General features: G+C 33.9%; 1 protein-coding gene and 1 non-coding gene across 3 annotated transcripts; one reads left to right on the top strand and one right to left on the bottom strand.

Moving 5' to 3' along the window:
- Positions 1-13356: 13356 nt before the first annotated feature.
- TRNAV-UAC (transfer RNA valine (anticodon UAC)) lies at positions 13357-13429 on the bottom strand. Its single transcript has one exon. It is a non-coding gene; the product is annotated as a tRNA-Val (tRNA).
- A 96-nt stretch (positions 13430-13525) lies between these two features.
- LOC131012575 (tetraspanin-19-like) lies at positions 13526-16702 on the top strand. 2 transcript variants are annotated; one of them, XM_057940558.1, is made up of 6 exons: positions 13526-13913; positions 14077-14176; positions 14996-15076; positions 15166-15270; positions 15546-15737; positions 16305-16702. In XM_057940558.1, exons 1-6 carry the CDS (start codon positions 13762-13764, stop codon positions 16314-16316), a joined length of 642 nt encoding a protein of 213 aa, XP_057796541.1. In that variant the 5' UTR covers positions 13526-13761; the 3' UTR covers positions 16317-16702. The 2 variants fall into 2 exon arrangements, with proteins under 2 accessions (XP_057796541.1, XP_057796540.1); XM_057940557.1 differs by having other exon boundaries at positions 13537-13913; positions 15546-16702.
- Positions 16703-18458: the final 1756 nt, after the last annotated feature.

Genomic DNA, 18458 nt, shown 5'->3' with positions numbered 1-18458 from the left:
CAGACAACATCAGTACTTAGCGAGATATTGTAACATAGAATGTAACAAGTACTGTAACAAACAAAACACCAATAATGATAACCCAGTACGGTGATAGAACATCTACGTCTGAGGGGCCTAGCCCAGGGAAAACATTCCACTATGTGAAGTTAAGTTACAGTAGGACTCACAAAAAGATTCGATCTTTTTAAGCCTCTATAACTTCCCAAAATTACCTCAACAATGGTGAAATATTGAAAGTTAGACGACAACTAACCTTTTAGGTGTGAACATCGATGAACACCACTTAATCATTTACAACTCGATACTTCAAAACAATAAGAAAATAACATAACCAACTAACGCAAGCCAACACGGAAAAGCAAAGATGCAGATCACACGCACAAGCAGTGTATGATCTTAAAACTCATGAAACCAATGCAGTAGTAATAGAAAAAAAAAATTGTTGAACCCCTATTCAAACATGTCTTCGCATTTTATGGATGAAACATCTTAGACTCATACTTCAAGAAAAACTCGTCCATGATAATCTTGATAATCAAACTTGATGTTTATCCTTTAATAAAATGAATCTTTTGCAAGTTTAAGGTTGAATTTGTGGGTCATCAAAAGCTTTAGAAGTATATCCCCACGAGAATTATACTTTTATAACAATTCCTCTATGCTTATTGATGACGGTTGTACTTCGGATTTTAAGCGAAGTTGTCATTTCAACCAACATACAGATAAATTTATAACATTGCCAAAGACAGACGTAGTGCCTAGTGGAAACAAGGGTCGATCCCTTAGGGAGTTGGTGCAACTTGTCTTTTGTCACATACAACAATAAGAAAATGGTGGGGTGGACTATCATCCTGGTCACGAGACATCTCTCGGGACTAAACTCAACTTAACTTGAAATAACGAAAATAAACTGAAAACACTAAACAAAAAAATCAGTAATAAAAGGCAATCTGGTCAAGACGTCAAATCTATGGATAATCTCTTACGCTCGCTACTTGTTCAAGATGTTCATTAAAATATTGTGCCTCCATTCTCACTTGTCATGTGCGCTTTCATTGTCTAAGAAAATCTATCATTAAGTGTGTTCAAGGTAAGGGACGCCCTATACCATTAAACCATCTCAACCTAACCATGCAATAGGACACATCAGAGCATGCAATTAAACCGAGAAACATTTAGCTCTAGATAGACCCGATATTGAACTTAGGTAGACCGTGGTCTACTTCAACCTCTCGTGCTCGCAAATACTCTTAAGACGCACATCGATCATACACACCCTATAATCTTGATTTATTGGTGATCTAAGTCTACTGAATTAATTAATGGCCTGTTAACTAATCAAGTCGATTTAGACACTTGGTTATAATGCCCAGCACTTCAGGAACACAACATGCAATTACTTAAGCACACAATTAGACCTCACGAGTTTATAAGTTCATATCCACATCATCTATGCTTTGCTAAGATCTATAAGCTTAGCTAGACATAAAGTAAATTGCGAAAAAAAAGATAAATAAGACATGAAAATAAAATAAAGTAAACTTACTATTAGTGGACAATAAGGCAGGATGCTACGCTGCCAACATAAAGCATAAACTAAATGTCTTGCCCAAACGGTACTTTAACTACTAAAATGCAGAAAAATAAAGATTATTTTTGGTACTCGCCTTACTCCTCTAGTTTGCACACCTCCGTCTAACCACACCTAAAATGAAATGGGAACATGTATTTATAAGAATCTAGGCGTGGGCCGAAGACCAACACGCAGCTAGGGTTTCGAAAGAGTCCAACTCTAGTTGGAGTGTCCAGGCTGACCTAGACAGAGTCTTCAAGGTTGAGGATTCTTCCTCAGATATCTCCACCCTTGATCCGTGCATATCGTGAAGCTCATCCCTATCCACTCCGCGCATGAGAAAATGAATATTCCTGCGCCTTATCTTCGTGCACTGGATCCTCTTGGTCAGCGACAGATATCCTTAGTGCAACACTCTGACAACACTCATGTTTCCATGGTTTTTAATGTTCATATGATGTTAATTTTATAGAAAATTGAGTGTTTGATAGTTGTTTTGTGCTTCTATTGCTTTATCTTGTGAAACATTATTTTTGCTCAAACTTTGAAGGAATTTACAGGAATCTTGAGATCGAATTTGGAAATATGGTATGAAATAAAAGTTGTAGTTCGTCTCGAGTGGAGTTCGTGAGTGCAAACGAATTGTAAATCCGAATTCGGATGAGGAAGATATGGCCGAAACAAAAACGTCGCGTGCAACAGTCCAAATTCGGCGACCCACTGGAGTTGGTAGCCGAATTTGGTGGTTTTGAAGAACAAATTCGGCGACCTAAACGGTGACCGCCTAGTTGGTCATCGAATTCTCTGTTTCAATTTTGCACTACGAGTTTCAGAATTGGCGGGCGCCGAATTCGGTGGTTTTTCAGCACAAAAACGACAGTCAACTCTGCGACTGCCGAGTTTGACCGCCGAGTTGAGAGGTTTTGCTGGTTTTCCGATTTTTAAAGTTCTTCTTGGTTTCAAACTCTGTTTTTTTTATCCTGATACTTTATATAGGTCTTCTTTGACCTATCTAGGGTTCCCAGCTTTAGTTTTTCAATTTCATAGTTTTAGATTTTTATTGCTTTCCAGTTTTTAGAGCTTGGATCAGATTTCTGCAAGGGTTGAAGATTCAAGATTGTTCAACAGTTTTATTCAGAGTTTTATACAATTCAGTTCTTACAATTGCGTTTTTTTTTAATTATGTTTATGTTTTCTTTTACTATGTCTAGCTAAGTTCTTTATCTAATTCTAGGGTTTGTAAATAGTTAATTAAATTCATGTGATTTATTTGTTAGTACCTATTTACCTTCTAGTTTATGATTCATAATTCCTGGTGCTTGAATTTGTGTGAATTATCTGATCAATAGTTTGCATGTGTAGCTATCCGGTTGAGACCTAGCGGAGATAACTGTTTAGCGGATTCAGGAATGTATGATATGATCTTAACCTTGAGACCTAGCGGAGATAGGTGGATCATAGGGAGCTATTCCTAGGAGCTTTTGAGAGTTAGTAGATTTTCTTGAAACCTAGCAGAGATAGAGAATTTACTAATCTACGATCGTTGCTGCTCTAGCGAGAGTAATTGATTAATTAAGTGATCTCTCATCATAACTGAATTAAATTGGTTAATAGGATTAATATATTTATTATGTGGATTTAGTTAATGAAATTACTACCCTATGATTAGTTGTTTTTAGGGCAAATTGCATGAAAATACCTTACTTTATACCAAAATTTGGTTTTTTGATAATCTTTTCAATTGTAGCAAAAATTTGAACTACCTTTCAATTTGTTGCAATTGACTTCCGGAGTAATTTTCCGGCCAACTAAATGCTGATGTGGATTCCCGTAAAGTTGATGTGGCATGCCTCGCCGGACGACAAATTGCATGAAAATACCCCACTTTATACCAAAATTTGGTTTTTTGACAATCTTTTTAATTGTAGCAAAAATTTGAACTACCTTTCAATTTGTTGCAATTGACTTCTAGAGTAATTTTTCGGCCAACTTAATGCTGATGTGGATTCCCGTAAAGTTGATGTGGCACGCCTCGCCGGCTAATCAAACGACAACGTCTCTAATTACCTTAAACGATGTCGTTTTCCACGATTTTAAGCAAATTACAATTTCTAGTTTTATATATTTGTCGATTAGGGCTTCAAATGTCCTCATTTCTTCTCCCAAATTTTCTCATCTCAGTTGAAATTCTTGTTCCATAAATTCTCATTTGCAGCAAAAATATTTGAACTGATGGATTCTTCTTCTCAAACGGGCGACTGAGCTCATACAATTTCCCCTTACCTCCAAAATTCTGCAGATGCGAAGAACCAGAGCCGTGCATCTTGCAGGCTTCAAATAGTGTGACTAATCTGGAGAGACGCTACTTCTCATCATGTACAAAAACACCCACATCAAGTATCTTGTACTCTTTAAAATATACTTTTATTTAATTCATATGTTTTCTTTTTTCTTTAGAAAATTTATGGAACAAGAATTTCAACTGAGATGAGAAAATATGGGAGAAGAAATGAGGAGATTTGAAGCCCTAATTGACAAATATATAAAACTAGAAATTGTAATTTGCTTAAAATCGTGGAAAACGACATCTTTTAAGGTAATTAGAGACGTTGTCGTTTGATTAGCCGGTGAGGCATGCCACATCAACTTTACGGGAATCCACATCAGCATTAAGTTGGCCGAAAAATTACTCCGGAAGTCAATTGCAACAAATTGAAAGGTAGTTCAAATTTTTGCTACAATTGAAAAGATAGTCAAAAAACCAGATTTTGGTATAAAGTGGGGTATTTTCATGCAATTTGTCGTTTGATTAGCCGGCGAGGCGTGCCACATCAACTTTACGGGAATCCACATCAGCACTAAGTTGGCCGGAAAATTACTCCGGAAGTCAATTGCAACAAATTGAAAGGTAGTTCAAATTTTTGCTACAATTGAAAAGATTGTCAAAAAACTAGATTTTGGTATAAAGTGGGGTATTTTCATGCAATTTGCCCTTGTTTTTATCATCTGATTATTTATCTGTGTTGTCTTTGCTTTTGTTTGGAATTTTAGTTTTAATTTAATACTCTCATTTTTTCTGTTTGCCTGTCTATTGTGATAGTTTGTTTAGGAAATAAATAAAGTTATTTTGTTGTTTCAGTCCATGTGGATACGATACTCGGTTACTGTTTATTTGCTACAATTACACTGTGTTAGTTGCACTTTTTGTTGCTATAAAAATAGTGACCACACTCTCTCCCAAAATCTGCTCCAAATGCCCAGGACTTGATAGAACTCATTCTCTTAGCGGTACTACCTACTTGGTCAACATCGTGCCCAACAGATTAGCATATGTGACTCGATCTTTTGATTGCATCCAACCTGCAGGCTTCGCTAGACTTGATCGTTGAGGTGCTTTTCCAGATGTTATCAGATTTGCTCTATCTTGCCCATTATGACTCCACGAGGCCTTGTCCAAACAAGTGTCATCCCAGACACAAAAATACGCAAAACACACACACAAAGGACTCAATCTAGACCTAGACACAACAAAAAAAAGGAGCACAAAACTTGGGCTCGTCACTTATCCATAAGTAGATAAAATCTGACAAAGTGCGGAACTCCTCATGCACTAGTTGTCGTTGTTACAAGTCTATAGAATGACAAATAAATAATATAGAGTATTAATAATCTAACAATCTCCCCATTTGTCATTTATGTAGACAAAACCCAATATTAGGGGTGGATCGGTATGGTATGCTGAAAATTTTTCGTCATACCGTATGCCATACCGTAAATTGCGGTATGAGAATTTTCATACCGTTTCCGTACCGTACTTTTCGATATACCGAAGATCGGCATACCGAAAATTTCGGTATGACAATTTTCATACCGTTGTCGTACCGATAATGCGGTATACCATACCGAAAGTCGGTATACCATACCATACGGTATATCGAAATTATTGGTATATTAATATTAATATATATATATATATAATATAATACGTATATATTTTTTTTATTATATATAACATAATATATACGTAACCCTATAACTTTTAAAATATTTTAGTACACTATAATTAAGTTAAATTATCAACTTAGATAACAATGAAATTATATATATTATGTATCTAATACTTAATAAATAGTTATATTATTAATTATCTTTTTATGAGATATATTGTTAAATAATGCATTATATTGTTTTTATTTATATTCGAGGATTTAATGAGTATTGAATAATAATTTAATGAAAATATAGTAAGTATTTCATTGTTTGATATTAATTGCTTTTATTTATATTAGAAAAATAACATAATTATATTTTTTCCCTTAATTAAATGAATCAAATATTTTTGGTTTAGTTTGGTATTAAATTCAAATTTTTGATATTCGAATACGAAATTTTGTGATTAACTCGAATACAAATATGAATATTTTGTTTGATTTGATTAGTTATCAAATATGATTCGAAAATCATAATGCTCGATTCAGTATTTAAAAATAAAGAATAAAATAGATATAAAGTAAAATAAACAAAAAATTAATATTTACTTAAATTAAAAATATTATTAATCAAAGTATTAAAAACATTGATTTCAAATTCAATTCATACGAAAGTATTTCATATTTTGAATTAAATAGTAAGAAGTCAAATGAAATAGTAGGAAGTATTTCGATTTATATTGTTTAAAATATACTTGTAAAAAATTGAAACGGATATTTGATTCGATTCGAATATTCGCGAATCAATGTACGAATCGAATATGAATAGCAAATAAAATTTGAAAGATATTCGAGTAACCATTGGAATATGCAATTATTTTTACGAATGTGAATCGAATCCAATAATATTCGCTTCAATTCGATTTGTTTACTTTACATCCGTAGAATTAACTTGTTCTAAAATTATAGTCTACATATATAATATAACTATATTGCTCACACTTATATAGTTATATATTATAATTGACTATATATTGATATTCTAGTTTCATCAATAACCTGGTAAATCTTGTAATTATTGTTTGAGTTTTATATTTACTCAATATATTTACTTTTCAAATTTTACTTATGACTTATTATTATCTGTTAGTTATTTTTTTATATAACATGAATGTAACTTATTCTAGAGATATAGTTATTCTAGAATTAGAATTATAGTATGTACACATATAAATATAGATATATATGTAGCTCATAATTGTATAGTTATGTAATATACTTGTATACTTTTCAAAGTCCTTTAGTTAAATAACATAGATGCAATTTATTTTATATTTATTCAATTTATTTACATGTTTTTAATTATTAGTAAATATATATTTTATAAGTTGTCATTAATTTTTTAGTAATTATGAAAAAAAAACTTTTTAATAATTTAGCACTAATTAAATATATATATAATTTATTATGACGGTATACGAGTTTTTTCGGTATATACCGGAACAACGGTATATACCGTAGCACGGTATATACCGAAACAACGGTATATACCGGTTTTTCGGCATATACCGCGGTATCGGCATATATCGGTATACCGCGGTATGAGGAAAATTGATACCGTTGCCGTACCGAAAATTTTCGGTACGGCACAATACCGTACCGAAATTTTCGGTATACCGAAATTTCGATATTTTCGGTATTTTCTCGGTACGGTAAGTGCGGTATACCGATTTTTCGGTATTTTGCTCCACCCCTACCCAATATTGCTTAACACATGAATAACCAGCAATATAATACTCAAAATAAATGAGTCAAAAATAGCAAGACGACTCCCCTTCAATATGACAAACTCTCCATTGATGATAGCCAAATATCAAAGTAAGCAGCGGAAAGTAACAACAAATGTAACAACAACATAGGTACATGCGTTTAGTCAGATACATCACCATCAAAGAACTAAGACATATAAGCTCATAAAAACATTAACCACCAAAAAGATCAATCAACAGCAAAGACGATAACTCCAACTCCAACTTCCTCTTTTTGTCTCAATAAATGGCAAAGTCTCAAGTGGAGGGGGATTCAGACATCACATCCTCATCACCATCAGGATCATCATCATCAACACTTGCATCATTGTTATGCCCATAATTTATACCAACAGCTGCACCAGACCCGGTTGTAGCAGAATGCTGTAAGTCTTAAATGAGAGAATCCAAGACTGCCCGTCGTTTGAGACAGTGTGCCATAATGGCCGTATTCATCTCACGTCGATTCTCCAGTATGCGAAGTATCCTTAAGGCCCAAACTTTTCCCATGGCTTCCTTGATACCAACATTCTCAGTAACCTTTCTCTTAGCACCGATCATGCAATCTTTTATAGTATTTGCATAAACATCCCGGATATGCAAAGACTCATTGAAAAGTTTGGGGCTTATCACCAATTTTTCAGCAGCAGACCCATATTGATCAAAAGGAATATTGACATTAATTTGATGCGGAATGATACAAAAAATCAAACCTGGATATTCGAGAGTCGTGCCTTTTCTATCGGACTGAGCATGAGCTTTCACATGCTGAAATACCATAGCGCTAAAATTAATGGGTGACGAGGACAAAAATATGCATCCCTTAAAGACCAGAAGATTAAGAAAAATCTAACAAAAACAACGTTGTTGGCAGCTCTGCAGATATGAAGAATTATAGCTTTATTATAAGTATAAAATGAGTCATATTCCTATTAGAATTCTTAATATTTTAGCCTATAAATATGCCATATATTCATTATTCACACAGACAACTCTATAATTGTAAACCCCAACCACAAATAGTGAATTCTCTCGGCCGATCCTCCATGGATGTAGATCTTTACGATCGAACTATGTAAATTCTTGCTTTATTTTTAGGCACAACAACTGGCGCGGTCTGTGGAAATTCTGAACTCGAGCTAGACGTTTTGATTTTATTGTTCGGAGTTTTAGCGGATGGCCTATCTTACTATAACAATGGTAAAATCTGTATCTATTTGTTCTTTGCGATAATTTCAGTTTGCTACTGTCGAGCTTATTTCTTTGAATGCTAGACTAATTATTCACTAATTTTGAGAGGCTATCCATTTAGTTAGTGCCAATGTACGCATGCTTGATTATTTTAAAGTTGAAACTCTCCGTAAGTTCATGAAAAGCCGTCGGGTATGAAAAAAAGGGAACCGGGGAATCATTATTTTGGAATACTGTTGACGTAGATTGAACTAAGAATATTCCATGTTTGGAAAAATCATAGTGATGGATAATAATTAATTACTTGGTTTTTACCCTAAGACGTGCTAATCATATTCTCATCATGTTTATATACTCTATTCGTCCACGATATCGATTTCACATTGTGGACGACACGAATTTTAAGAAAATGGTGAATAGTATTTGATAATAGTGGGTAATGGTGTGAGTGGAGTTTGGTTCCCACTATAAATGTGAGGAGGGAAATAAAGTGTTATATGGACCCTACTGTCATAAATGAAAGTGAAAATGATATTGTGGACGGATCAAAATGGCAAAAGTAGAACGATATCGTGAACGGATGGAGTAATAGATATGCGTACTTATATAGCAATTTTCTTCTGATAGATTTCTTCTGTATATACAAAACATACTAATATTTTAAGCAAAATATTGTTGGCCTAGTATGGGTAATTTCCGCGAAATGAAGAACAAGTTTGTTCACATGTTTCCCAATTTCACAAAATACCTTTTTCTTCTGGCTCTCTGCTCTCAATTCTTTCGCTCGTCTCTCATGTTTATCTCCAAAATTATAATTAACCTTATCGGCAATAATTTTAAATAAAATGTTATAGTTCTAACTTATTGCCAATAGTAGTCACAGTTGTGAAATGCTTTTGTAACTTTGAAATCTACTTATATGTTTACATATAGATTGAAAACATTGGTAAGGATGTTACTATTCAGAGTCCTCAAGCAATATACATAATATCACATTGAACAAATGTATATCACTCTCGGTTCGTACTATGCTTTATCATTAAACATTTGGCTGATACGAATCAATAATAAGAGTTTTGCTGCCCCAATTCTGTATGCTTGTCTGTCTTGTTAATCTTAAATTGTTTCTTGAGATAACATATTTAAAGAATCAAAAGTTGATGTCAGTTTTGTTTTACGTAATTGGTTTAGCAGGTGGCAACGAAATAACTGAAATATTTTGGTCAAATTCTTACTTTATTTTTATATAATATGATATTCAATCCCCGCCTTTTAAGGGCATTCATATTTTAGTAATCTTTGCTTAAGAATTTCTGTAACACATATAAACAAGAAATACAAAATCAAGCATCAGGAAACATGCATGTTTGTGGAGAAAGTCAGACGAACATGAAAGCGAAAATAGTAGAGTATTTTTTAGCCTCAATATTTATTTCTCGTTAAATCTATGTGGCTCATGTCCAAGAACCATTAACATCTTGGCATATAATTTCTGCGATATTGTCTACAAAATATTTTATAAATTGCATGTGCAATTGGAATAAATTTTGTTAATCAGTATCGAACTACAAAATTGTGCAAAATCTGAAAAGTTTCCATACAATAATTCAATGTGATCTCTTCACTCGGTGTCGGGGGTTTGGTGACCACTAAATTTTACTATGTTCATATATACCGTGTCTGAAACGCTTCCGTAAAATCTCAAATCGATTAAAGGCATTTTGCTATATTTAGTAAATTTTACAAATTCACAACGCAAAGCTATAAAAAAATGCACATGCTCTAGACCTACGGTTTGAGGCTATAGATTAAGTTCGGATGTCATTAAAATTCCAAAACTTTTTACATGTGCAATTCGAGGTGTCCAAAAGGTCCCCATAAATTTCCAAGTGATTCTAAAATGATTTACTATTTTATGAAAGTATTGCGCTAAAATCCTAAATGATCGTATTATGACAGTCCTGCATGACCAGACAACGTTACGATATTTTTATTTGCTCTCCTAATTCTATAATATGTTCGCATGAATAACTCACATATTATTAGAGTGGGCGAACCCGTACATCCTATTTTATGGAAATAACAAATTTAAACTCTGTGCCAAGTATAAATTTTGCAGAGCGACAACTTCTCAAAGACCACGAATGAAAATCAAGCATGCTCAACAAGAATAAGGATACACACACCTGTTTAGCGGCTAGCACTACAAGGAACAGATTACTTTAAGCCATAACCCGAATGGGTTCAAGAGGCTCGAAACAAAATTGCTTTAAGTCATAATCCGAATGGGTTCAAGAAGTTTGGAACAAGATAGTTTTAGGACAAAACTCAAATGGGTTCAAGAAGCTCAAACAAGATAGTTTTAGGACAAAACCCGAATGGGTTCAACAAATTCATTGGATAATGACTACATCATTTGGTCATCGGATGATACCAATCAGCCACAAGTGTCTAAGTTGGTATCATCCCACAAATAAATAAAATTATGATGTATACCTTGAACCATCTCCACCTCGAGTCAGTGCATTCATCGGTTACAGGCTGGGGTTTAACTAGTAGAATCACATGTAAGTTTAAAATGGCTCTTGAAACAATGTGAACGTAATGTGATATGGTCTGCCCCGACCTTCAGAAATTAAATCTTACTACACTGTTTTGTTTTGTCTTTTTTGTTGTTGTTAGGATTGACAAAAACATAGCAACTTGTTCCTCTACACTGACATATCTACCATCACTTAGACCCTCCAAGTGTCTTAATAACTGACAGAGACAACCAAAGGTATTGCGATCCATGCGTAGGTTTACGACGCAATCTACGTCACTAAACTTTATCATCCTACTCAAGTGTTTAACCTAATCAGGGATCCGATATAGCATCCCATATGGCTCAACATCTAGACCTCGTTTTCTTTTCCGTTTTTTAATCTTAGCTATGTTGTTAACTACGACAACAAGCTGAAAAGTAAGTTGGTTCGGAACTCCTCTAATATCAAATACATGTAGGCGTATGTACGGCTTTGATGAAGCAGCATATATTCCTATTCTTTATTAAGTAGTGTTCCGTGGCTACATATGAAGATGATATAACCTTTCAAGAACAGAACAACAAGGCACACACACAATCATTCGCATAAATACAATAGTCACCAAAAACAACAAAGACAATTCATAGTATCACAAATCATAATACATGATCACAGTGCACACAATGCACACGCATTATTGCCTGCAACACGCATCACATCTTGAATAACAATGAAAATTACACAACAACACCTTGTTATCACAGTGCACACACAATATCAATTGATGTTTACCATCACGAGATCAGTGTGCAAAGTGAAGTTAATTGATGAAAATGGGACATAACAAGATCGCAAAATCATCGCATCTTGAATAACAAAATTCATCACACAATGATGAGATCGCAAAATTAGACGACATAATAAGATTTGCTACCTCGTTTGCACAAATATCCTATGTTTCCTTGCAGTGAAATGCGCACAGAGATCCTATGGTGATATGCCAGAAACCTGGTTCGATGGAGCAATAGGGCTGTAGATCTCAATGGAAAAAAAACAAGTTGTTAAAATCAGAAACATGATTCATAAGATAGGTAAGAGAGCATCTACACACTGGATTATCTCTTAATCGACGTATATTTTGTAAAAATTAAAAGGGAACAAAAAAAAAAATCCTAGGAACATTATAGTAGAGAAAATATGAAAAAATCAACAATGAAATGCTAATCAATCTAGCAGAAGTTGACATAATACTTATTATTTAGAGAAAAAAAAAACCAACGAACACTAGTGGGTTTGCCTAGATCGGATGTCCGAAGCTTTCAAATTGAGGAAGACAAAATTAGAAAGTTTGGAAATAGGCGAGCCTCCAAAGTTTCAATATTTTTTTCAATTTGGATAAGGGGCATAGTATGCCACGACTATATTACACGATAACGTACGTTCATAAGTTCTCCATCTAAGTGTAAAATGGAGCAAATAAGTGGTGTATTTGTTACTTTTTTTTTTCTTCTTAAAAAGATTTGTTACTTAACCTTACATATTTTAATACTTTTCTTAAAAAAAAAACTTGGAAGAAAAATTAAAATTGAAGAATCGAGCATAATAGGTCTCGACTATATTACACAATAACATACATTCATAAGTTCTCCGTCTAAGTGCAAGTTGGAGCAAATAAGTGGTGTATCTATTACTTTTTTTTTTCTTGAAATATTTGTTACTTAAATGTTAAACTTATAGCACTAAAAAAATTACTTTACTTTAAACCATCCCTACGTAGTACTCTCTCCATCCACCAATTCGTGTCTTAATTTCTATTTTGGTCCGTCCACCAATTTGTATCCTACCATTTTCAGTAATTATTTCCTTAACAAATAAATCATTTTTTCTTACAAGTCGTGACCCTTTCTCTACTCAACAAATAAACAATACACTAATACTACTTTTATTACTTTTCTTTTAAAAAAAAAGTTAAAAGAAAAATTAGCAACACTTAAAAAGAAAAAAAATCATTTTTTCTTACAAGTCGTGACACTTTCTCTACTCAACAAATAAACAATACACTAATACTCCCTCCGTCCCACTGTATCTGAGACTCTTTCTATTTTGGGCGTCCCACTGTAAGTGAGACTCTTTCCTTTTTGGGTAAAAGTTTTTCCCTTTAAACACCTTTTTCACTTTTTCACCTACACACAAAATACACATTTCTTAATTCTCGTGCCCAAAAAAAAGGTCTCACTTACAGTGGGACGGAGGGAGTACTACTTTTATTACTTTTCTTCAAAAAAAAGTTAAAAGAAAAATTAGCAACACTTAAAAAGAAAAATAATTGTTGCTGCCCAGGCTCGAACTGGGGACCTTTTGTGTGTAAGACAAACGTGATAACCACTACACCACAGCAACATCTGTGACAATGTTTGGCTTTTACAAATCCTTATCATATAGTATTTCCGTGAAATAGAAGTGGACGACCGTGAAATTCGCCAATACCAACAAAATCGCAACACTATTCTTGGAAATTGGAGCATTTGGTATTGGATATTTAGACCTCTGTTTCTTCCTTCCTATCCATCTATTCTACGCTAGCTAACCCTGACTTCGATTTTCTCCAAGTTAGGGTTTCCCACTTCCGCCGCGGCTCCCGATCCCCAATTTTTCCATTCGCGGATCAATTCTTCGGGAGCTGAGGTGATTCCAACAATTTATTTGACGATTTTAAAAAACAAAAACAAAAAATGGGTCGAATGGCGCGCAGCTGCGTTCAATCTCTGCTCAAGCTGGTCAATTCGCTCCTCGGAATGGTTGGAATCGCCATGATCATCTACTCGCTCTGGATGTTTAGAGTCTGGCTCCGCACCGACGAATCCATTAACGTTCCCGTTCCGTGGTAAGTATATAATTTCGTGGATCTCGATACCGTGCAGATGGATTATGGTAATTGCAGCCGCTGAAATTCAGATTCAATTGTTGGATCTATGTGTTTTTGCTGCGGATGTTTGAAGTAATTGGCTGTTTGTTGAGTTTTTGCTTAATTGGGAGCTGAAATGCAGGTTTATATACACTATTCTGGGCCTTGGTGCTAGTTTGTGCGTGATCACGTGCTCTGGTCACATTGCTGCGGAGACTGCCAATGGTTGTTGCTTGTACATTGTATCCTTTCATGTGGCTTTGTCTGTTTCTTTGTTCGACTAAAATGTTAAATTCGGGCTGTTTGATATATCTTACTTCATTGACATTTTCGGCAATTAATTATGATCATGCGTGGAATATAATCAGTTCCTTCCAATCTTTCTTGAAGCAGAAAGTTTGAGGGCTTTGGATGTTTTTCTCGGATTGGAATTATGTTGTATGATGTTGACATGACATCTCTGTGGTGCATTTGAGTTCTTGTTTATATGCAAAGCAATTTTACCTTTTCTTCTCAAGGATGAGTTGTATTTGGATAATTATGTTGAGGGTCGTTAGAACATGCACACAATTAGATTTCCTATGCTTACGTTGATCAGATGCGAGAAAGTTGCTTTTGGTTCATTGAAATTGTTTGGTTCTCTACTCCTTGGGAAAATTAACCCTTTGTATAATGCAGTATCTGTGATCCTGATGCTAAATCTGATGAACTATTTTTCATAAATTGATGGTTCGGTTGAAGAATTGAGTAAAGGGTCTTGTACTTTCAATTATAAACACGGAATAAGATCTCTCATTTGTGATTCTTGTTTATGCTGATTTTCACACTAGTTACTTCAGTTATATATGTCCGCCTTCTCCCATGAAGCATTATATCTTCGTTTAGGTCTGGGAACTCATGCTTTGTTAATAGTCGACTTTGCATTGATGTGTTATGAAGTGGTTATAGTTGGTGTTACGAAGGTTTAGTACTCCGTGTACCTCTCTGCTGCTCACATACTTTAGCAAATCACTTAGCAAAGTGCATGTATCAAATTTCTATGTTGACCTTAACCAGCATAGTACATGGCTTTTGTCTTCATGATTTTTGTGCTGGAAGCTGCAGTTACTGCAGATGTATTCTTAAATCACGACTGGCAAGAGGTAGTTTGCACTAATAATGCTTCTTTTAATACAGAAAGATACTGCATGAATATTAGAAATATTTTAATTTTGACTTGAATGTTTATCAGGACTTCCCATCAGATGCAACTGGAAATCTTGATCGGCTGAAGGACTTTGTCAAGGACAATTTTGACATCTGCAAATGGGTTGGCTTATCAGTGGTGGTTGTACAGGTCTACTTCTTTCTTCACCTGCACAGTCTCCCATCCTTCTTCTCTCTCTCTCTCTCTCTCTCTCTCTCTCTCTAAATGTGTGTGTGTGTGTGTATTTACTTTGAAGATAAAAATGAAATCTTCAAAATATAAATCTAAAGATAAACAGAGGTTATAGTGATATGCCTTCCAAGTCAGGTCTTTTGTATAATTTTCAATTATTACTATATGGGCAACATCCTGTTCCACTTGATCTTTGTTAGCCTTTCTTATTCAGTAATGATTTTTGCATGCAGGGATTAAGCATGTTTTTGGCAACGGTACTCAAAGCTTTAGGTCCACATTCTGAGAAATACTATGAAAGTGATGATGAGTATCTACCAGATAGGGTGCCCCTGCTGAAGAATTATGTCCCTCCACAATCCTATGGTAGTGAACCGACATATGGGGTGAAAAGTGATTCTTGGAGTGTTAGGACCAACAGTAAGGTACGTGCATTTATAATTTTAAAGGTGTCATCACACTTGCATGACCGGAATGTAAATTTGTGAATGGTACAACTCCCATTCTTATTGTCTCGGCTTCCTCTTTTTCATATAGTTTAAACCAATGTCTAATTTTTCAAAGTAATAAGGTTGTTGCATTTGTATTGAAGAATTTTAGTAGGAGGATGTAGAACCATGGACATGCTACATATATACATGTTCCATAATAGAAATTTGGAAATGGCATAACAATCATTGGACCGTTTTGATAAACTTGTGATTGTGAAAGAGAAGTGATAAATCTACTACTCAACTCAAATTGAAAAAGAAAAGTTTTTTTATGGTGGAAAAGATAACGTTGTTAATTTAGCTAGTTAATTAGAGGCAATAGTAATGACCTCATTTGATACACGGGTCAGTTCTGCACATATTTGTTTTAGTTGAAATTGAAACTTCACCGTCATATTCAACTGCACTCCCTGCAACACCTAAATGATGTGTTCTGTTTAAATTCTCCTACGCGTTACGCCCCTTGAATAGTTTTGGCTGACTTATTCTTCTCCTATCCAGACCCTCAGATAAAGAAATGAAATGAAGTGCGCGCAGACGAACAGTGGGAGTAGGCTATTGCGACTCAAAACATCAGGTTTACTAGTTTCTGGCAGTCGATAAAGTGTTCTTGAGCTTCATTTGGTCGACGTAATTTCCACCAACTTTGTGCATATACTGTAAATCCTTCATATACTTTATACTCGAATTTATGCCAGGTTATATCATGTGCTACCTCTGTAGATATCGGTAGACGTATCGACCCGATGATGAGCAAAACCCTAGTATTGTTGATTGCCGTTCTCCTGTTGTTTAGGTATAGCCCTCTTTAAGCAGTGTAATTCGTCATTTAGAACCTAGTTGCTTAATTGTTCACTTTGTGAAATGCATTATATATGTAATGCTAGCTGTTTCTTCTCCATGCTTCTCTTGATTTTACTTTGCGAAAATTTACGAAAGGATGAACTTGTGTATGATTGTCGGAAGGCTCAAAATTTGGATTAAAACTCATATTTTAATGGCACGTTAGTAATTCTGATTGTGTCATGTATTTTAATCCAGATTTTTATCGTGACAACTATTTGGATTTTTTATTGAGAGGATAAAAAATCGATTTAATGTAGATAAAAGAATGAAACATGAAGTAGGGTTGATATGACAAAAATTGATATTTATTGGCAAGAGTTTAAATTTTTTTAGGCTGCTATTTTAAAGCGATTTATAAAAATAGATTTTTTTTTTCTGAACAAAAAGTCAATTATTTTAAATTTTGGTGTATGTGGGTCAGGCTATTTTGGGCTACATTTGGGTTCAAATATGACTCCAAATGTGACTTATAGATGCTAAATATTAAAATTTAAAATAATTAATCTAGTTTTACAAGTAAAAAAAGTTTATCTATATTTGCAAACCACCCAAATAAGAATTTAAACTCTTTATTGGCATGCCCTACGCTTTAAATTTTAGCCGTGGAACACAAATAAGATTGCTTCAAACCATACGCTTTAAATTTTAGGCGCGGAACACAAATAAGATTTTTGGGTAAAGATGAGTATTTTTTTTGTAATTATTTTAAGTCGGGTTATTTTTGTGAAAAATAAAATACGATGGAATGACAAAATAAATGTTCCCTATATCAACTATAAATAAACGTCAATTTGGTTACAATTGAAGGTGAAATAATTTCATTTTCAACATTCACTTCAAATATTTTTACCTAATCCCTCTAATTTGAGAGGGAAAAAAAAGCTATTTCGTTTCCAAATTCATTTTCGTGTTTATTTTCTCCCTTGATTAACGGATTCAACTGTCCCACGCCATTTGTAACTTTTTGTAAAGTAAATGAAAACGTTAATTTTATCATGCGAATACTTTATGTATGATAAACTAACAAAGTCGGGACTTTATTTGTTCGAAAAAGAAAAGTTGCGACTTTATTTATTTGTTTGTTTTTTGTGCTTAGCAGATGGGAGACAACAATAAAACTTTTCTTTAACCGTAAGTATTTATATTTAACTACCATAAAACAGTATCTCGTGGGGCATAATAATACCAAATGTTTTGATTGCACTTCCACAAACTTTATTACAATACTTCTTAACTGGTTTAGTTGGTATGAGATTTATTCAAACACAAGTTTACCTTCTATGGGATTGAACCCAAGACTTCTTACAAAGGAAAGTATTTGAGTGTCTCAATTTTGCCACTTGAGTTAGACATCATTGATATTAATGTGTATGATATTAATAGATCAAAATTTAAAAAGGTGGTATCCTGTAAAGTCGGTTTCATGGTGAAATCAGCTTCACAATGACACTACTTCAATATACAAATGACACTTTAAAATTATAAAGTGTTATTTGTATGTTGAAGTAGTGTCATTGTGAAACCAGTTTCACTGTAAAACCGATTTCATAGAATTTTTTGTGAAATTTAAATATATCTAGCATGATTCCGTGATATGAGGGAAGAAGATAAGAATATTAGGATATTACAACTAGCGTCTAACCCGTCGAAATTCGACAGGAATTATTTTATGTCATCATTTATAATTAATTTTATTACTATAACATATGAAATAGTTTATATATAAATTATTTCTTTAATTAATTTGATATGATCAAATTAAATTAGTAATACAATATTTGAAATAATATTAATCTTAATCACTTTCGC

The sequence above is a fragment of the Salvia miltiorrhiza genome, chromosome 2 (assembly GCF_028751815.1).
Source record: "Salvia miltiorrhiza cultivar Shanhuang (shh) chromosome 2, IMPLAD_Smil_shh, whole genome shotgun sequence".
Lineage (NCBI taxonomy): Eukaryota > Viridiplantae > Streptophyta > Magnoliopsida > Lamiales > Lamiaceae > Salvia > Salvia miltiorrhiza.
The sequence above is the reverse complement of the archived record's forward strand: the minus strand, read 5'-3'. Positions and strand labels throughout refer to the sequence as shown.